This window comes from Terrapene carolina, unplaced genomic scaffold, assembly GCF_002925995.2.
Source record: "Terrapene carolina triunguis isolate 2854851 unplaced genomic scaffold, T_m_triunguis-2.0 Scaffold69, whole genome shotgun sequence".
In the NCBI taxonomy this organism is placed as follows: domain Eukaryota; kingdom Metazoa; phylum Chordata; order Testudines; family Emydidae; genus Terrapene; species Terrapene triunguis.
In genome coordinates, this window is record NW_020664420.1 from 49,405,161 (window position 1) to 49,427,094 (window position 21,934).

Below are 21,934 nucleotides of genomic sequence, written 5' to 3' on the forward strand. Positions count from 1 at the left end.
GAAGGACCCGCGCCACCGAATGCTCAGAGGAGGAGCTCTGCCACCTAGGGCAGCAAAAACCCTGGCGCCGCTCCTGTATACAGTATATACATGCAGTACTAGATATTCCCATATTGTTCTAACAAAAATGTATTATATGTTTCTGTAGGTTGGCTTTGAGTCTCTTATTTTACAACTTACAAACATTATAGAAGGGACAGGCGAAGCTGTGATAACCAGAAAAGGAGTGTACGGCTCTGTAACAGTTAGCTGGACTTCTGGATACCCACTTGATTTAATTCCAGAGTTTGTTCATCCAGGCAATATTACACCTGGATTTGGTGAGCACTTTCTTGTTACAGTATACTCAGAGCTACAAAATTTCCATGTCTGACTAACTCCACTTTAGTTGTTGCTCTAGTATTTTGTGTACATTTCATGCTCCCTTTTTAATAAGACATCATTGTTAGAATGAAAGTATATGGTCTGATTTTTATCTGTGATTAGTAAGGTTTCTTTTTTGAATAAGGACAACCTTGCATTTCATAGATAATGTACTCCTTAGTGCAATATGCACCTTGTTATACTTCTGAAGAACTGCTTTATGGAGAAAAGGTGCTGTACTTTGTCATGCAGATTTCCACTTCTCTAGACAGAGCAGGAGTCTGATGATAACTCACATTTCTCTATGCTCAAAAGTAAAAAGAGGATTCCTGTTTAACAATTTGTGAATTGTTGCTTCTCTCTCTTTTTCCAGGTAATGTTACATTTTCTTATGGTGAACAAAACAAAGTAATTTCATTTCATGTTATTCCAAGCTTAAGTAGACCTGAGGCATTTGCTATTCATCTAACATCTGTGCACAGCAATGTGTCTGGTGGGGCTCACCTGAGGTAAGGGTATTACTTAGACCCTTGGTTAATTGCATGGACCCCAACAAATGGATATATGCAGTAAAAATTCTGATCTGGTTACAAACATTTAAACTGTGCAAAACCCAATTGAGTTAGAAAAAGGAAAAATCAGCAACATAAAGATTTGGTAACTTTGTTGGTGAACCCATGGCTTCAGACCAAATGGAACCAATTAGTAGGGTGCTCTGATCAGATCTGGAACCTCTTGCAAAGCCAGTTCAATTCCTTGGCAGTAGTGTGTAGTGCAGGGGTTCTCAAACTGGGGGTCGGGACCCCTCAGGGGGTCGCGAGGTTATTACATGGGGGGTCACGAGTTGTCAACCTCCATCCCAAACCCCACTTTGCCTCCAGCATTTATAATGGTGTTAAATATATTTGTGTTTTTAATTTATAAGCGGGGGTCGCACTCAGAGGCTTGCTATGTGAAAGGGGTCACCAGTGAAAAAGTTTGAGAGCCACTGGTGTAGGGTGTAATAGGGGAATGGGTGATTTGCCTAGAACTGGGATATGTGTATATATGTTTGTGGAGGCAGTTACAGGAATAGAGGATCCAAGATTTTCTGCGAAACTGGAGGAGAAGTGGAATCTATAATTTGCCTCTGCAAAGGCCACTATATAGAGAAATGCATTAAATACATCCTGATATCCTAGGGGGCACCAATTATCACCACAGAGCTTTCCCTCTCTGCAAAGGATGTCTTTCTCCATACTGTGAAGCACTGAAACATGAGCAAAAAACACTATACTAGCATTGGTGGGTCTGTCTAATCATTGGCAGTGTTTTCTTAAGTGCACCCAGTCAATTTTTGCAAAAGGTCAAAAACTGAATTTGTATAGAGAATGAGTCATCCCATCACCCAAAGAGGTGTTAGACGACACTTGAATATTTTTCGGTGCAGTGTGGGGGAAGGTTGCATTGCTACTACCTGTCTGGTAGGTAAGAGGAGAAAAGAAAATGCAGCAAATTTCACCTACTCTGAATTCACTTACCTTAAATAAAATTCTGGTATCCCCAAAGAACCAATTTTGAAAAGGATTAAAATTGCTAAATTAAACTAGACTCCATTAGAACTACTAAGTTTGAGGCTGCGAAATCAATGGCTGCTGTGAGTTTCAGTGCATTGATTTGTAGGACTCTGTCCCACAGGAACCACTAGCTAGAAGGATACTGCAAGACACCCCATTTTGACATTCAAAGTGAGTGGAAGTTATTGCAAGACTCTCAGTGAGGATGTAAAGTGCTGCTTGATTCCCTAAAAAAAAATTGCTAGCAATAATTTCTTTCAGGCTCAGGCCTATAAGACCTGAAAAGGAGGCTGGTACAGAGGAGGGAAAGGTAGGCAACGCCTACTCTTTGTCCTGGGTATGCAGTGAATAAAGACATAACACACACACACACACAAAGGATAGGTTTAAGCCATCAGGCTGCAACTTTTATTTAATTGACATAACACTGAGATGAACAGTACCCCCAAACCCTACCAGGGAAAACAGTGATCCATGTGGAAGGACATGACTGTGTGAGTGCTCATGAGTGCATGAACACCCTCTGTTTGACACTGTTACATCACCCATGGGATCCAGCCAGCTGCTGGAATCACCGACCAGCACCCCTTCTCATCTGAGGAATGAGGGTAAAGAAGACGTGTACAACAATCTATTCTAGATTTGCGATACCTGTCCTTGCCCAAGAAATAACAAACATCACCAGAAGCCTTCCTGACTCCTGTGCTCATGTTTACCCCATGAGCAGGCCCACTGACAACTGCCCTACCCCATGCTGGACACTGAGAGAAAATTCTTCCTCACTCCCCTGCAGGGAGTCTACATCCCCAATATACCAGGAAAGTCAGTTCTGATGCATTCAAGACAGTAACTCAGAGGGTGGGTAGGTGCTGCCCAGACACTCATGCCTAGGGAGAGGCCTTACATGCTGGGGGAGGGGTGCAGCCATGTAGTCATACACATTTGCCTCTCTCAGACTAGTCAGCTGGACTCTACAGAGTGGGATCAATATCTTGCTCCATACCTGGTGCTATTCTTGACCTCTCCATCCCCTCCCTACAGCACCATCAGTATCTATTAGTGAATAGAACCAGGAAAGAAGGAGAATAAAGTAATTGGAGAATTAATAAAGAAGGACAAAAAGTGTTAATTAAAATAACTATTAAATTAGTAATAATTATAAGGTATTTGACTAAATAACTGAGCTCCTTTCAAGGTGTTCCTATATTTATCCAGTAAGTTGTTTGTATTGTTCTTCCTATTTATTAATTACATTAGTGCAAGGCTGCCTCTGCAACATCTCACTAAGAAACTATAAAGATGCCACAATAATACTTCTCTAAACCAGATCATCTTTATTCATTTTCTTTCTTTCTCCTGCCCCAACTCCTGGCTCATCACACCCTGCATCCCCGTGGTATTGAGAGGAGACATTAATGCAGAGAATGTCTGTTCGCCTGATCCTGACTTTCCTCCCATTGCCCCACTGCCTCTCTAGCATCTGTGGAATAGTTTCTGCAAGGTTTAAAGTAACGGGGAAATCTGTGGTGCTGGAACTCCCCATTTCCATGCACCCTACCTTCTTTTGCACCTTCTCTGCTCCTGGAAGTGGAAGATAGCATGCAGGCCATAATGATAATTGTTTCTTCTTGCCTCAGCCTGCAGCCCAGGCTGAAAGGCTTGAAGTTCTCTGGCCTGATCTGTGCAAGAACCTATGCAAGAACACTTCCTGTGAAGGGAACCTTTTTACCTCCTCTGTCACATCTCCTCCCTTCCCCCTCCATACACCAAACTATTCTGAGCAGGGAACTTTTTTTGGTATGATAACATTTTACATCCAACTTCTTGCATCCATAAATGACTACATAAAATGCAAGACAACAGAGTATCAGACCCCATCATTTTTAATGGGTGATTTGTGTTTCTTAATTCAACTTTTATGTTTTCTATTTCAGATCAGGATTCACAGTAGCTGAAATTGAGCCAATGGGTGTCTTCCAATTTTCCCCTAACTCAAGACATGTTTCAGTTGAAGAAGATGTGCAGATGATCAGATTGCATGTCCAAAGATTGTTTGGTTTCCAAAGCAACCTCACTAAACTGACCTATCAGACTATTGCAGGAAGTGCCAAACCATTAGAAGACTTTGGACCTGTTCAAAATGGAGAGCTTGTGTTTGGACATTTTCAGGCAGAGGCTGTAGTTGAAATATCAATCATCGATGACACAATTTCTGAGATGGATGAAGTATTTTTTGTAAAGTTAACTTCAGTTGAAGTTTTGGCCATTGAAAAATTTAATCCTAATAGGAATCCACGTTTGAATCCAGATTTTAGTGTTGCAGCAATTACGGTATTGGCCAATGATATTGTTCATGGAATCATCAGTCTTGGGCCAGGATTTATTTATACTGAGGAAGACACAAACAATAGTACACCCAACATAGTGATACTTAATATCAGAAGGACCCAGGGCTTTGCTGGTGATGTCAAAGTAACTGTTAAAACCTTTGGTGGAGTGAGTGTACAGAGTGGGGTAGATGAATTTCCTTTTGAGAATGTGTATGGAAATTCTAACCTGACATGGGCGACTGAAGGGATGGACTTTGAGGAACAGATTATATCTGTGACACTGCTGGATAGAGAGAAAGAAAGCAAAGTGTCTATCAGAATTCTTGATGATGATGAGCCCGAAGGGGAAGAATTCTTCTATGTTTTCCTCTCAGACCCTCAAGGTGGAGCTCAGATTGTGGAGGGAAAGGATGAATATGGGTTTGCAGGTTTTGCAACAATAATTATCACAGGTAATATTCTTGTTTTCAGAGATTCAGTGCATAAATGCAATATAATTTAACATATAAAGCTGTCTAACTCTGAGTTCCTCTGGCAAATTCCATTAAGATTGAGATTTCTTTCCATGAGATATGCAGGCTATTTTGCTCCTAAACCTCGAGAGTTTGCAGATGTGCGGAGGCTTTATGTCTCTGTACTGCCTGTCAAATCCCACCTTTCTTCCTTTGGCAATGTGCATTTTTCATGACCCAAACTCTCATTGACTCACCTACTGGATGCTGCCCAACCCCTATTCCTGGGGTGTTTTACTTGGCACATACTATGTCCCCACTGAGAGGAGGCATTAGTGCAGTGTCTGATCCTCTGATCTTGACTTTCCTCCCATTGACCCGTTGCCTCCCTAATCTCTGAAGTAGTTTCTGCACGGTTTAAACAAAGGGGGAATCTGTGATGCGGGAACTCCCCACCTTCTTTTGGTCCTTCTCTGCTTCTGGAAATGTAGGGTAGCATATGGGCCATGATGATTATTGTAGATTAAATCTGATAATTAACTAAGAGCTTTTCTCTCTCAGTGATTGCATCCTAATGCCAGAGGTTAATACCAGAACTCTGGTTTACTTTAATTTGTGAATAGCTACCATAACATTTTCCCATATAGTTTGCACAGAGATCTTTTGAAATATGAATCTTATGAATTGTTTATTGAGTTGAAAGCACTCTGATTCCAAGTTGTTTTTATAGAGCATATAATATAGGTGGTTTGACAGGATAACAGCAGTGATAACAAGTCCTTTGGAAATTCAAATCAAGCAAAATACTTTTAATATTACAAAATGGCTCTTAGGGATTAACGACCAAATTTGTCCTTGAAAGAATGTACACAGCTACCAGAAAAACATATCCAGGAAAAGAATGTCAAATGTGTGTGCAATTACATGCTTCTTTTACATTCATAGTTACTACAGTTGTACATGTAAATAACAATTTGCATGCATGTGCAAGTTAGTCACATAATTGCATGCATGTAGATTGTTTTAAAGAAATTAATTATATAGTGCCATTGGTATGTGTGATGTGCTAAGCTTATGGTCTAAATTAAATGAGCACAGGTAATAAGGTCAAGAAACAATGTTAAGGGGAAGAAAGATGACACACGTGCTGGGTCTGAACCAGATTGGAAGTTTCTTACCAGCTGACTTTATTAAAAGAACAGGCTCTTTCTTCCCCAGTGTAGAGTAATGCTATCATTATGGGGGGATCCTTTAGAGCTAATGCATTTTTAAATGATTGTGATGGACAGCAGTTATTTGGAGTGGGCCTATTCTGTAAGGACTTTATGGGTGAGATTTTCAAGAGTAATTAATGCTGGCCTGGCACTGGACCCACTGAAGTCAATGGGAGCAGAGTTAGAAAAACCCAAGTGCTTCTGAAGATTTCAGTTTACCTGCACAGAAGATGCTAGGCATCTGACCAGAAATTGCCTTTCAAAATGAGCTATTTTCACAGTAAAAAGACAATCCGCAAAATTAAAATGTAAAGATTTCACTTGGGTTACTAGATAAATGTAGGAACGCATGAGGTTTTTTTATATGTTTGAAGGAGACTTTTGTGGTTACATCCTTTGTTCCCTTTGAAAATTTGGCTCTTCGTGTACTTTATATCATATCTTGTGTACATTTTTCATTTTAAGCAATTCTTTCTGCATTAAATATGTACAACTTATTCTCAACTTTATTTGCTTCCTAATCAGTTTGTTGGACTGTTTCTCATACAGGCAATGATCTTCAAAATGGCATTTTGGGATTCAGTGCAGAGGTACAAAGTGGCCTTGTGCTTGATGAAGATTCTGAAAACAGGGAGGTGCAGCTGATTGTCACAAGGCAACCAAACAGGTGCAGGCAACGGCTGATAAAAGTGCTGTCCCCACATGCTGTAATGTGCTGTGTTGAAATCATGGATGCTGCTGTTAGCAGAAGAGGTTATCATGGAATTTTATAATAAATCTTTGACTTTCAGCTGCTCTAATAGTTTATTGTAATTTGGCAAACTTGCTTCATAAATTTAAAATGTGATTGTTAGTGTACTGGTACTAAACAGAAACAAGAATTAACTATCTACTTAACTAATATACATAATAACTGAGATGGGAAATTAATTTCCTTGCTATATGTACTCACACTTAAGATTAATTGCTTACTTGACTAAAAATGTCTCTGAAACTTATGATCTTCTTGGCTATTATACAGTAGGTCTGAGTAGTAGTATGTGTATTTAATAAGATACATGTGTGCCAATATATATTTATGTATTGCCACACACTGTATGTATACTTTTTACATATTACACACACTCTCAAATATGCTAGGTGATTTTCAAACACATAGGAAAGTCAGTCCCTGTATCAAAATGCTTACAATCTAGGATCCCTGTTCAGCAAAGTACTTAAACATATGCTTAACTTTAACCACATAGGTAGTCCCATGACCTCAATTAAGCACATACGTAAGTAACTTGCTGACTTAAGTGACTTCCTGAGACCTGGATCTAGGTTGCTTTCCAATAACTGGCTGACATTGCTCTTGTGACTTTTATTAATATAGCTAATTTCAGAGGAAATAACATACAACAAAAAGAAAAATATTTTTTCTTCTGAAAGCATTTTGTTTTCCAGTGGTAAATTTTTATTATTAATAAAAAATGAATGTATCTATCTGGTTTAGCTTCCCTGAAGCAATAGCTGCCATCTTCAATACATTTATACTGCTTTGCTTTGCTCATAGGGCTTTTGAAGATGTGAAGATCTTTTGGCGGGTGACCTTTAATAAAACATCTGTTGTCCTTTGGAAGGATGGAGTAAACCTGGCAAATGAACTGTTAGCTGCATTAGGGGTTACCACCTGCATGGCAGGTCAAACAATATGCAACATCTCCGTTGAAATGAAACCTGATAATGTGAGTAGTTTATTAATATTTATATAGCATCATGACTTACTTACAAATATAAAAAACCCCATAGGCCCTGATTGAGAGAACTTAACATCCAGGGGCCACGTCTGCAGGTCCTTACTCAATTTCTTCTCAGTCCTCACACAAATTCTCATTTTCTTTAATTTCTGCTTTGCCTCAAGAATGGCTAATTAAAAACTGAGGAAGGGGCTGAGGGTTTGGCCCTAGAGAAGGCTGCAGTTATTGAAGCCATACAGGAATTATAAGGTAAAGTAGGTTGCAGTCACTTCAGTGAAATAAGTATTCAGTACAAATGGGCTTTTACCCTTCACACGTTAAATATTTGTTTCACCAAAGCACTTAATATGTGATTCACTTTAACCATGTGACCTGAGTAATCCCATCTGATTCAGCAAAACATGTAAACCCATTCTTAACTATAAGCAAATGTATGTCTTATTGAAGCCAATGGGACTGAAACATGTTCTTTAATAAACATTATAGGATCAGTCAAGTGCTTCAGGTAAAGTGTGTTGCTGAATTATGACCTAATATGTTGCATGACTGTGATAACTAAGGCAGTATTTCAATAAATTGGGATCTTAAACCTGCCTGGTCTCAAAGATTGATCTGATTGGTTAATGGAAGCAATAAGACCTATATATCAATAACAAGATCATGTAGCGTAGAGAGCCATCACCTGCCCTGATTACAATGCCCCAATTATATGCCCTGTCCTTTCATGTGGAAAAAAATTCTAAAGGATTTTTTCCATACCGTTTCTGCATATTTGTTACATTATAAATGAACATAAATATGATACAGGTACACTGTCACTTTCAAGATCTTCTGGGAAGTTTGAACTCTGCAACACCTGGCAGCTACTGTGTCTAGTTCAACCTCAACTGTATTGACTCTGCCGGCTAACAATTGGATCCCATCTTGGCTGAGAAATAAGCTAGTATTTACAAAAATGCCAGAATTTAAAAACAAGGCCAGATTTACAGAGAGAAGATAAGTTACAGTGTCTTCAGTGCTCACCCTTCATTAATTGGAAAATAAGCGTTTTTTTGTTTTGTTTTTTAATGAGCTGCTTTGTTTTTGCTCGTCCAGGGCTACATTTTCAAAAATGTCCTCTATCTTTATGTCTGCAGCTTCATGCCTGCCTAAAATAACAGATGCAAATGATATTTAGATATCTAACAAACTGATTTGAGGATGCAAAATCAGGAAGTTAGACATCTTCATTATATCATTTGTACTCGCATTTGATTTTGGGTAAAAATCAGAGACCAGGTGGAGGCCCTATTGAAAATTTAGCCTAACCTATTTCTTATTTTGTTTAGAAAATCAATTACTTGCTATACTGTATTCAGTAAAATGTTGAAAAATAACATTTGGGAATTGCATGATCAAATTCTCTGGTGTATGACCATTGAAATACAGCATTCTGTATTTCCAGACTGACTAGAACTAGGAAGTACCAAAAGTCTCATGGAAGAGCCTGTCTCATGATATTTTCAGCCTAGTTTTGCAGACTTAAGAGTTGTGAAAATGCTTAGCCAAACTTTTAAACCTTTTGAGGTTCATTCACACTAATACAAACACTAGAGACACATGTCAATTTTTTTCAATGCTTGAGACCTGAGTTCCACCTTCAAAAGATCGTCACAATTAATGGCAGGGGCAAAAACCTGTACTTACACAGGCATGCAAATTTTCCACTTGGAATTCATTGTGTACATGTTTGTGTATATTTTTAGCAATTGCAAAAGGGAATTAAAGAGACAAATTCTGCACAAATCTACACCTTGTGTCATTCCATAAATTTGAAAATTTGACTTATGTCTCACAGCATCCTGGAGGCACATCATATGTATACTATATGTTGTTAGGCTATTGTGTGAGATTATATGTGAAAGACTATAAAACTCTTCGCCTACTTGTTCCATATTGGTGTTCGCTGAAATGTTATCCCTTTTGGGATAGCACTTTATCTGCCTTATAATATCTTTGAAGCCAATGAGTAATTCAATGGGGAAACAGTATAATAACAGGAGAACTTTTTCAAAAAGGATGGAATGCATTCTTTACTGCCTACTCCTGTTGGAATCAGTGGACATTATGATGATCTTGAATTCTCACTTGTTTACAGGTACCTGAATTTGAAACTTATTTTTTTGTTGAGTTGTATGAAGTAAGCTCAGGAGCAGCATTAAACAGCAGTGCCAGATTTGCCTACATAACTGTTCCAGAAAGTGATGCTCCTCATGGCCTAGTATATTTTGCTGTGGGATCTCGTCTGGCTGTGGCTAATAAAAAGACCACTTTAATCAGTTTGCAGGTGGTTAGAGACTCCAGTACAGCTTTAACCATCTCAGTTAATTATAATATGCAGGTAAGACTGTGTATAATATCCTCATTTATTCTCTAAAGCATAAGCAAGTAAGGTTAGCCCTGGTTTACTTTATCTAGGAAAAGCTCAAGTTACACATGTTTATAGCAGCAGTCATTACTTAGATAAGTCTAGCATATTTTGTTTCCCATTACTAAAATCATCTCACTTCGATCAGTTTACCAAAAGTAATGTTGTGCAGGGTCCTTCCAATAACCTCAAGAACTATGGTCATTCTGAAGTATTAAATAGGTCATCACCACTTCCACTCCCTGTTAAAGCTTTTCCTAGGCTTTAGCCTCCTCCCTTTAAAATGTGGATTCTGCCACAGCAGGTATAATCGTTTGTATCCTACCAAACTTGTGTGATTTCCTCTATTATGGCCATAGAATATTTAAAAGAAAAGAGAGGGCATTTTCCTAGAAGTCTAATCCATATCTTAGTTGGTTACAGTTACTTAAGTCCAGGCAATATTCTTGAGCCATTGGCCTTAGAAAGTATCTATTTTTTTTATTGGGGCAGCGATTCTTTTATGAACTGCAAAAACATACTGCTAGTCTATTTCTCCAATAGATGATATCAATCCTATTCATTTGTTGGTGTGTTGATCATATAGCTTTACACTAGTTGCTGGTCTGTTGTCTCAAAAATAATAAGAACCCTATTACTGCTGACAGCTGATGGAGAGTCTCCTTTAGCTCAAGTGACAGGTACTATGCACAACATTGTACAGTTATCTAGGCCCAGTTCCTGCTCCTCTGTGGATCCACAGCCAGCCCATGGGCTGGGGGGAGGATTTCCCCTAGTTTTTTCCTGTTGCATGTGCTTAGCACTTGGCTGACTACTTGGGCCGAGTATTGGGCCAAAAGGCATTATTGTAAAGAAGTGTTCTGATACTAAAGTATTATTATGCATTGGCTGGTGAACTTTCCTTTCCTTTAATAAAAGGCTTTGAGTTTTATTTCATGCTGCATGTGTGTCAGGTTTAACTATAGCAATTGTGTATCCCTGTGTTGCCATGAACTTGTTCTACAGTAGCTGCTCAGTGTACTTTAGTTAAAGTGTATGGTAGCAGGTTTTCGGATTCTTGCTAGGAAAAAGAACATGGATCCCCAATCATGAATCTGGTAAATGGAGAAGGAATGGCAGCATCACTTCTCACCACATACAGTATGCTTAGGCTAATACAGGTAGCTTGCCTGTTTTGGCATGTACGGTAACACCACTGCTGTACAATCTGGGGTATTGAGCATGACTGAGTACCAAAGTGTGAGGAAAAAACTCTGAGAGAGGAAGTCAAGGGGGAGGCAGGGAGGAGGAGGAGTTCACTGGAAATAGATGTTTGTCTCATTCCCACAATTTCTTTATATTTCCCTTGCTTGACGCTATTAATTTTTATCACCACTTATTTCCCTGCTTCCTGCTGATTCTGGGAACCCAGTTGGAAGGGGCAAATAAACAGTCACTTCTGTCACTAATTGGCAAAGATAATGACTTGTTTCCAGAGCAAGTCTGCACACATAAGCAATCACGTTGATTTACAATAAGCTGTTTAGTGAAATGAAAATGTTCTGGTTACCTAGTAAAAGTATTTAATTAGTCAGCACTAGCAGTATTCAGAAGGGATCTAATAGTTGACATTAAAAATCCTTTCTTTTGCATAGGAGGAGTCATTTTGAGGGTTGCCTGAAGGAATCTTTTGTGTGATGATCAATAGATAATCCCAAAGCTGTATTGTGTTATGAATTTGAATAGTAGCCCAGAAAACTAGTTTCCACTTAAGCAAGGCTTATTATGTATCAGATCTAGAAATGAATGTTATGGCATGTGGCAGAAAAGCAAATTAAAAAATAATAAAAATTCTGTATACCCGATGATAGGTAAAACTGTAATATTTCGAGAGGAAATGAGTCCATGTATAGATCTCCTAAACCTGGACACATATCTGACTTGCATTTGTATTCTGTAATATTTCCATGATAAAGGTCAAAGAAGAATGGTCTTGTGTATAACCATTGAACTGGGACTCAGGTGATCATGGTTCAGTTTCTGGTTCTGACACAGCTTCCTGTTGTCTGTGCATCTATGTGCCCTCTGTAAAATGTGGATAATTCTTCCCTCCTCCCTGGGGCATTGTGAAGATAAATACATTGTCTATGAGGGGCTCATGTACTGAAGGGATAAACACCATAGAGAATTATTATTTTTATTATAGGAAAACCCAGAAGTTCCAGTCAGGACCAGGACCGCCTCATGCTAGACATTGTTGAGATGCTTGCAAAAATAAATTAAAATTAAAAAAAATCCTACTCCCTTCTTAATGGCCAAAGAGGCTGCTATGATCCTAGTGGATTTCTGTGGTAGAAAGAGAGAAGACAGGATTGAGGACCTTGTACAATGTGGGGGAACCCCCTTAGAGCACCATAGAGTTCTGCTTCCTGCCTGGCAGTGTACACTGGGTATGGAGGGTTGGAGGAGCCAGGGACAAGAACATTAGATCTGAGGAATGGGAAGTGCATAGATCTGAAAGCTGCACTAGTGCCCCGGTGTATGATACACAAGCTGGTCCAGGATTTGCCTAACATTTATTGAATATGTTAATGTGTCTGTTTCTGCCTGAGAAAAATCCATTTGACACCTTAATTACCTTCTTCAAAATGTCTCCTAGATTCCTTTTGTGACTAGCCCATAATTTAAGTTTGTGCCTTTTGGTTTGGAGTCTGATACCCCTCTGGCAGTTGTCTAGAATCATCCTTCTTTAGTGTGCTCTCAGAATTTCATTTACCTCAATTGTACCTCAAACTTTTCGGTGTTTACCTATTTACAATATCTACCTCTCCCCTTAATTGAGTGGCCTTGTTCTGCAGCCACTGAATATGATTAGCACCTGTTGAAGTCACCAGGAGCTGATGGTGAGCAGAAGCTGTAGAATTTGTCCTGCTCTTCTCATTGACCATAAACGTTACATTACTTAGTCTTTCCTAATAGCTATAACCCCTGAAGCTCTTTGTCCCAGGTCACTGATGTATTCAACAGCATTCACGTTTTCACTCCTTTGATTAATAACAAAGGTCTGTGAGACTGTTTTACTTATTTCTCCCTCCTCCCAATTTATCGCAGACCCCATCACAAAGTCCCTTACCTTAAAGCATTTTGGTTCAATACAGAATGTATGTGGGGAGGATATTCCAGATTATTACCAAATAGGAATTTAATTTTAACAGGTTATATTTACATTTTAAAGAAAAAATGGATTTTACCCATTTAAGTGCACTTAGTTTTAAACACACTGCATTATGATGATGTTGCCTAGAATTCTCTTGTTTGGTTTCCAGGAGCTAAAAAGACCTGAAGCTATTGGTCGCACTTTCATATCACCAGCTATTTCAGGACAGGATTTTGCCAGATCTGAGGGCATACTGACTTTTGAACCTGGAAAGAGAAATGCTATATTGGATGTAATGCTGACTCCAGAGACGGGATCCTTAAATCCATTTCCTAAGCGTTTCCAGGTTGTGCTTTCTAACCCCACAGGGGGTGCCAGAGTAGATGATGCATATGGTATTGCCAACATCACAATTGTCTCAGATTCAGACGCCCAATCAGTCTGGGGGCTGGCTGACCAACTGTACCAGCCACTTGATGATATCATTTTGAACAGGGTCCTCCAGAACTTAAATGTCAAAATTTCCACAGAAACTACAGAAGAACAACTCACTGCTGTGATGCACATAATAGATAAGGTAAATATTCATGTGCCCCTTCCAAAATGACTAATGACTTCCATGAGGATGTAATAACTCTTATGGGTTGTGAACATATCAAAATGATAATCAGCAGTAGTGATCCTTTGAGACACACAGTGCTGCAGTTCTAAAAACAGAACTAGCGGAATCCTTGGTAAAGGATTCCAGGGGTCAGGAAAGAGTCTGCCTGTCTGCAATTAGACTAATAATGATGGCTACCAAGAATTAAAAACCAAGCACAAAGGCTAAAATGCAGCCTAAGAATTAAATTACATATTAAAGCTCAGATACTCTGCAAAGCCAAGTTTCCCCCTTGGTGCAGTGGCATCACAGAGCTTACTATGGCTTCTTGATTCTCAGGGTAGATCTGTGCTGGCCTATGAGCTACTCTAACCACCACTATGGTTCCCCAGGGACAGTACACCAGCTGGGGATTGCCAGAGAACACCATGCCTCTGCAATCCCCTCTTCTTTATACTAGGTCTTGTAGTTGTAGGTTGACATAGGAGCTGAATACTTTGGCACTGCACTAGCTAAGTGTTTCTCTCAAGAGGTACCTCCAGAGTAGTGCATAGGGGCCAGAATGTATCAGAGAATCTAGCTCCGAGGCTCAAAATAGTACAATAGTACAATAATACTGACTAAAGACAACACTCAATTGCATATAATGGTGGCATTTTGGGAATAGGAGTGGGTAGAGAGCTATTGAAATGAGGTTTTGCTTCGTTAAGAATTTTTGAAAGAACTGTAAATTCCACACAATTCCTTACTAATCTAACTCCTCTTACTGAGCATGTTTTTATTATATACATTTGACAATAGACTATGTCCTATATCTTAGTGGCAAAAAATGGGAAAAATGAAAACTTCAGAACTAAAACAAGAGAAAATTGAAAATTTTACTGAAAGTGGGCTCACGATGAGAGAACCTAATTAGCAACACTTGCTTTTTAATTCATACTGGCAAGTAGAAAATCTGCCTTTATTATAATTAATGAAATTACATGTAAAACTGAGTATATCAAAGCAATAAAATGCTGTACTGCAAAAACAAATGAAAGTTACTAAAAACAAAACAATACATGAGACACAAGTGTATAATTTGTTAAAAACCAATGAGTTTCTATTTCAAGTGTGTTTCTAAGGTGCTCCTTCTGTATCTAAATTTCTGTAATGCTGGGCTTGAGAAATAATTCTCAGACAGTTTACAGCTCCAGTCTTATAATGAGCTCCATACAGTCAGATCCCTGAGATTTTATCAGGATTGGGGCCTAAGATTTTATCAATTAACTTTCCACTTTTGATGACATTTCTCAGTATATAAATGTAATCAAGTAATTTAAATATTTAATTTAATTTATCTTCCTGACATAGTTTTGGTATTGTCATAAATACTAGTTCTTGAAAATCAAGGAATGATTGTTTTTATAATCCTGTAAGTGATACCATTTACTTTCCCATGTTAGGTAATGGTTGAAGGTGAAAAACAGGTGCTCACTGATAAAAGCCGAAATCTTTTCTATGAGATACTCTGTGCTCTTGCTAGCCCAAAGCGCAAGGATACACGGGGCTACAGTCTGCTTGCTGAAGTTACTGAGAAGTTTGCCTTTTCCCTCTTGACTGGAGTAATATGTGGATCACCTGGTGAAAAGTAAATAATTTTTAATTTACAGAATGTGGTAGAAATATCTGACAATAGACTGCCATAGGCCTAGCATATATTAGACAGGAGTGCACATTCAGAGTAAATCTGATGAGGACTTGCCTTGGTGTATTACCCATATACAAAGATGTACACCGTTCTACGGTATTCTCTCAAAGCACTGCAGTGGTACCATAGTAGGACGTGGAATTTTGGACTATTACTGCAGAATAGAATACATTGTACAGGATACTGTTATATATGAAAGGCATGGGACTAGGAGTCAGGAGATTTGTGGCCTAATTCTACAAGATACCTTGCCCCCTCAGCTGCAGTACCGTGTAGGACCAGGCTCATCTATGCTGTGCACTGAAAAAGGGACAGTCCTGTGGAAAAAATAGTATGTTACCATATACAGATCAATTTCACTATCTGTAAAATGGGGCTAGTGATACTGACCTCCTTTGTAAAGTGCTTTGAGACCTGTTGATGAAAGGGTTATGAAAGGCACAGACTTATTAATACTAGTTAGTAGAATAAGTGAGCTTAGAGCTCGTGGGCTTCTTGTTCCCAGCCCAGTGCACCATGTTCTAGGCTAAAGGGTGAAAGCAGGAGCATCCATTTTGTCTGTGACCCGTCTGTAGGTTCAGCTGAATGTGGAATGCCCGTGGAATGTGGACGGGTTTCAACAGCAAGCTGTATTGAGCAAAATACAGAAGGGAAATTTATAATCCATCCCTTTCTGAATTTGATTTTCCTGAGGACATCAAAAAGCACCTTACTGGCCCCGTGGCTTCCCTTCCGTCAAACATCAAAGTCCTGCTACAAACCACAGAGGCAATAGAGCTCTTATTTAAAAAGAATGAAATTTTAAAACTTTCATTATAAAGTGTATCCTAACTACAGGAGTCACTGCACTCCCTGTAATGAACAGATAAATGACTGTTCCACTTACCGGATCTCTCTCTCTCTCTCTTTTTTTTTTTTTTGTTCAACAGAGGCAAAACCATCCTTGATAGCTGCCCATACATTGCAATAATGGCCCACCACTGGTACCCTCAGCAAATCAATGGACACAAATTTGATGGAAAAGACGGGGATTCAATCAGATTTCCTGAGCGCTTGTTGGAGGTCTCCATTGCCTCCTCCCCTCCTAGAGATGAGAACTGTAAATTTGTACAGTTTACAGAATACAGCAGCCAACAGTGGTTTATAACTGGTGATAAAAGAACTGCCCTAAAAAACAAGGTATGAAAATGCAGCAGCTTCTCTTTATGGGATTTGAATGTAAGTTTCAGTTATTAATCTTTGATCAAAAGATGTTTAATGTCTGTAGTGTATCATAGTGTGTGTCTTTGCATGTAGATGTGGTGTAATTATATTTATGCATTGACCACTGAATTTTAATTTTGAATACATATTTACCTTGTTTATGCTGTCTTAGATTTTTTCAATGAGTTTGAAGGGTCAGAGTTCATATCCATTGAAAGACAACAATGAAGTTATCTACCGGATTTATTCTGCAGACAGTCGGATTGTTCCACGTAAATCTCTGTGCCTCCTTTGGAATCAGGCTGCAGAAAGGTACATTTTATAAATCACAATTTAGCTTTTCAATTTCCATAATAAATCTGTGTGTGCGTATGTATGGGGTAACTATTTTCAGGTTGCCTTACACTTTCTATTAAAAATAATTTTCATTTTCTTAATATTTCTAGCTACTCTGTGGTTTGCTGCAAGAACTTAAAACTTGACAAGGGGACAGAGAAGTATCTTTTGATGGTTTATGAAAATCCATTCAAATTTGGTCAAAATTTTCAACTCCTATCTGTATTTTGCTCAGTATAATTTGTTCCTAGCTTGCTGTCAAAAATCCTGACCACTCCATTAGCACTGCACATGCAACACCCTGATGTCTTGTTCCATCATGCCACCAAGAATTGTTGTGGGTGGGACATAGACAAAATGGCTCCCCTGTCTCCTGCTTTTCTGCAGGAAAATGCCCGTTAGCTTTTGGGAAGGTGCACTGGGCTAAGAGCTGGGAGACCATACATTTCAGTTTCTTTATTGCTCCGGTATTAATTACTCTGTGTCCTTTATAGTTCCTGTAAATGAACAAGAGCTCAAACCCCACTGAGAAGCTACAGAAATTGGGAATACAGCCCACATCTCTCGTATGGCCCAAAGTCACTTACCCAGACTTTGTCTCAGAAAGAATCTGCTAAAGCTAAATATTTGGTTATGTTATTTTATAAAAATGGAGCTATTAATGAATACGTAACTCAGTACTGTTCTTTGAGTGGTTGCACATGTTCAGTGCTCTGTAGGTGAGTGCATGCCTTGCACACGGTTGCTGGGGATTTTTTTCCTAAGTGATACCTGTCAGGTGGCTCGAACACCTTCTGCTGCCACGTGCCACTGTGTGCAGGTATAAAGGGTGGAGCCATCCCCAGCCCTCCTCAGTTCTTCTTACCACCCATAAGGATTGATTACGTGATTTCAGTAGACTCTGAGAGGAGGCACTCCCCAGAACACTCTCTTCATCTAAGAGTAGAGATGACCCGTGGGTACGGTGAATCGGGGCGACTGCCCCAGGGCCTGCACTTTGGGGGGCCATGCAGGAGGTGGCAGGGGTGGGAGGCGGGTGGGCGAGTGGGGTGAGGAGGCGAATGGGGAAGCAAGCAGCAGGTGGTGGGAAAGGAGGAGTCCCCCTACCAGAACCTCCCCCTCCCCCCAGCACCTCCTGCCCGCTGGCGGTCCCTGCAGATCAGCACCTCCCCTTTTACTTTTTGTGAGGGAGTGGCAGCAGCAGACTATGGATTTACCCATTGGCTTTGCCTTTTATCTAGTCACTAGATAATATTATGTACTTGCAGTTAGTATAGTACCTAAAGTGAGCCATTTATACAGTAATAGGATAGTGTCCTCACTGACAGCTCCTAAATTCCTTTTAAGAACTTCTGAAGCAACTTGGTCCAAGACCACATAAAGCTCAAATGTTAAATAATTTGGAAACACGAATATCAGTATGCAATAAACCATTTTGCATGATAGAAACTAGTATGTAGAATACCTTTTAGAAAGCTACATGGCCCAATCAGTGCTGCAGAAGCTTTGAAAGATAGGGATGTGCCAATTAGTGAAAAATGCATTTTCCAAATAATGTATTCACCTTTTTTCCCCAATTAGAATAGGGTAAAAAGAAACCGTATTTAAATTTCATTCCAAATAGACAATGCATTTGATGATTGCATCTGGAAGACACTGAAGATTTAAAAAAATCACAAAGTAACCTGGGTATTTTCAGTTGTTACAGGAATGTTACAGTAACACTTGTGCTGTCACTTTGGAGTCTGATTAGTATGAGAAATATACAAGATCACTTTCTTCAATACTTGCATAATATACAGTGATGCTTAGGTAGCTGGTTGTCTCTTGTCTTGGATAAATGCCTTTCAGTGGTAAGAAGTAAAACTAGACAGTTACCAGTTTATTCCAGGATTAGGAAAGACACGTTAGCTTCAGCTGTTGATTAGTTTAAGAAATCAGTCTCAACATGAACACTCATGAATGAGGATTTTGTGAATCTTTTGTTTTTGCTGTAGCTGGTTGTCTGATAGTCAGTTCTGCAAAGTGGTTGATGACACTTCAGACTACATACAATGCTCCTGTTCTCACATGTCCATTTACGCTGTGTATGCCCAGACAGACAACTTGTCCTCATACAATGAAGCTTTTTTCTCTTCTGGATTCATCTGTATTTCAGGTCAGTTGATACAGCCTTATTTTTTGTTTAACTGGCGTGATCTTGTTAAAGAAGAAAATATTATAGTGAACCATCTTTACTGTAAAGGAGTGAAAATGATTGCTTAGGCTCCACTGAAGTTGAGCAGCAAAGTATTGGACATGCACTAGCACTGCATCTGTCTCAGAATCACTGTCTAACATCTTCTTTCTTCAATGCCTTCACAATAATTCCAGTCCGCTGCTGGACTTGGATTCAAGAGGCAGAGCTTCCAAATGTGCCAACATTAGGACTGCCATACTTTTTTGTCTTCAAATGTTGTTAATCAGTTCAGCGTGTTATGACAAGTAATCCATATGAGATAGTAAGTCTTGTAGCTGTATTCTGTGAGTTCTGATGTTGATAGAGTGAAACTCCATTTCCATACATGTAACTTTTATAAGCCTTTAACAGCACTTTGCTGAAAATGTTGTACCTTCTCACAGCTTAAGTGAGAACAGGAAAGCTTCATTGCACAAAGAACATTTTGGTGTAATTACAGCCTGATGCTTCAAGAACTCTCAATTACTGTTGACATCAGTGGAAGTTGAATATAATAAATACATCAAAAGAATATAATATTCTGTGAAAAATATCGAATGCAGTGATCTGGTAAAAGGAGGTTTGTGTGGGTTTGAAGGATGACCCCTGTGTGAAATTTCAGAACCAAATTTACAGGAGGGCTGAGGCAGTCCTCTTGTTCTGATGAAGTCACCCCCTCTTTGGATACTTTAAATCATCCCTTATAGAGATGGGGTTTCAAGATATAATTTACCTCAGGAAATTTTTTGCAATCGACCAATTAAGAATATGAAAACTAAACTCCCTTCTTCCCATTCCTCAAAAATCATGTGCTGAATCCTTAAAGATGTGTTGTACGCTCCTCTTCTCCCATTCTGAGTGTAAGGACAGACAAAATTATACATTTTATTTCTCTACCTGCCAGGAAATGAAGAGGCAAGTCACCTGGCAATTAAACATTTAAACAAATATTGTTACACACAATTAATGTAGTTAAAATCTTGCTTTCTGATAAAAGAATATTCTCAAAATCACTTGAAATGTTATCATTGCCTCCCTTACTCTCTGAAGTTGCTCCTGTTGAATGGACTTCAGTAGGTTAATTTAGGTGAAACTCAGTTATGTCTGGTAAACAGGTGATCAACCAGCAGCTCTAGATTTAGGATTTGTAAAAAATTTTCACAGCAAATTTTTTCTTCCTAATTAAGAATGAAGTAACAGATATTAAAAAAAGATGAATATTGAAGGAATACCCTGTCTGACTCCCAAGATTGGCTCTCAGGCCTATAATGTTTTCTTTTAAGCTCATCACTACTATTGTAGATATCACTAGCTAGTGACGCAGTAATTCACAGCTGAGTATTTGTGCCATAATTCACCACTTCATGCTTTCAGAATGTATACCTGTGAGTGAACTGAGTCCCCACCCTGTCTTCAACAGAGCACACACATCCTGGGTTAACATCCGAACTTGCCCTCTTCTTGGGAAGTGGCTTTACTGGGAACTCAGTTACAATAATACAATGTGAGCTTCAGGGTAAGGTTCCTCCCTGAGCTTGGTTATTCCTAGAATAGATCATGGAGGAAAGCCATATCTTTGTTCCCTATGTCCTCTGAAAACCACCTCCACCGTCCTCATCTGCAAGGTGGAGTTAATGAGCCACACCAGCTGCAGTATGTCAGCAGACCGTAGAACCAACTAGCAGTGGGACAAGAGAAGAGTTCTGTAACCCTATTCTAGTACTGATGTCCAAAAGGTCCATACACAATACAGATGGATTCAGAATTAGGATTAGTACAGCTGTTTGTCATAAAGCAATGCTGCACTTTACGAAGCACTGTGCATTCATTTCAACATTGAAAATTCCCCTTTGCTGCATCTGTGGCTATTGGTTAGTTCCAACATTCCAGATACTAAAGAAATGAAATACAAATAAAGTGAAAATATTGCAAGCACAGAAATGCCCTACATTGTGCATTCGGCCCATAACTTGTGAAAACTTAAGCACGTGCTTAATTATAAGTGCAATTGAGTATTCCCAATGGGAACTAAAGGTTAAGCACATTCGTAAGGTCTTTACAGGATCAGGGCCTTAGTTATTTAATAGTTCCAAAACTACTTTGCCATCCGACATGATGTTTGTCCATGCTTCTTAGAATGATCCTGTTTTTTCTGTTCCCACAGGTTTCACTTTGGCTATTCTTTCACATCTTTTCTGTGCCAGGTGTTCCATGTTTGCAGCTAAACTTCTTACTCATATGATGGTTGCCTGTTTGGGTTCTCAGGTAAGGGCCGGGGGGGGGGGGACTTTGAAGTCTCTGAATTTTGATCAAGTACAGACATTCTTTCTTCTCCCATCTTCCCATAGTTGCTCCTGAGCAGAGCAGGAGAGGTTTTTTGTTTTTTGTTTTTTAAAGAGAGAATGAGAGAGAGACAGACTAGAGCACTAGAGATATCGTGTGTGTGTGTGTGAAATCAGAAATTGTGTTATATGACTTATAAATAAAATGTATTGATAATTAAGTGAAAAATTAGAGGTGATGGAACCAGAAGGTCAGTGGGGGCTAATACCCCCACACTGGAAAATGCTGTGTGGGCTCTGCCTCTTCATAAAATTGCACATGCCCAGGGTGGGGGCAGAGGCAAGAGCAGGATTCTGAGGGGGACCCCCACCCTCCCTGCAAGTCTCAGTAGCTCCCCTCGCTCCCT

At 39.3% G+C, this 21,934-nt stretch overlaps 1 protein-coding gene across 1 annotated transcript in view; it reads left to right on the plus strand.

Annotated features, from left to right (window-relative positions):
- The window catches only part of ADGRV1 (adhesion G protein-coupled receptor V1), a 416,737-nt gene that overhangs the window by 175,589 nt on the left and 219,214 nt on the right, over positions 1 to 21,934 (plus strand). The window contains exons 76-87 of the mRNA XM_026649237.2: positions 149 to 320; positions 737 to 872; positions 3,854 to 4,701; positions 6,465 to 6,582; positions 7,471 to 7,642; positions 9,792 to 10,034; positions 13,367 to 13,774; positions 15,244 to 15,428; positions 16,418 to 16,667; positions 16,864 to 17,003; positions 19,025 to 19,185; positions 21,410 to 21,510. Of these exons, the coding sequence (XP_026505022.1) occupies positions 149 to 320; positions 737 to 872; positions 3,854 to 4,701; positions 6,465 to 6,582; positions 7,471 to 7,642; positions 9,792 to 10,034; positions 13,367 to 13,774; positions 15,244 to 15,428; positions 16,418 to 16,667; positions 16,864 to 17,003; positions 19,025 to 19,185; positions 21,410 to 21,510 (2,934 nt within the window). The remainder of the gene's footprint in view (positions 1 to 148; positions 321 to 736; positions 873 to 3,853; positions 4,702 to 6,464; positions 6,583 to 7,470; positions 7,643 to 9,791; positions 10,035 to 13,366; positions 13,775 to 15,243; positions 15,429 to 16,417; positions 16,668 to 16,863; positions 17,004 to 19,024; positions 19,186 to 21,409; positions 21,511 to 21,934) is intronic.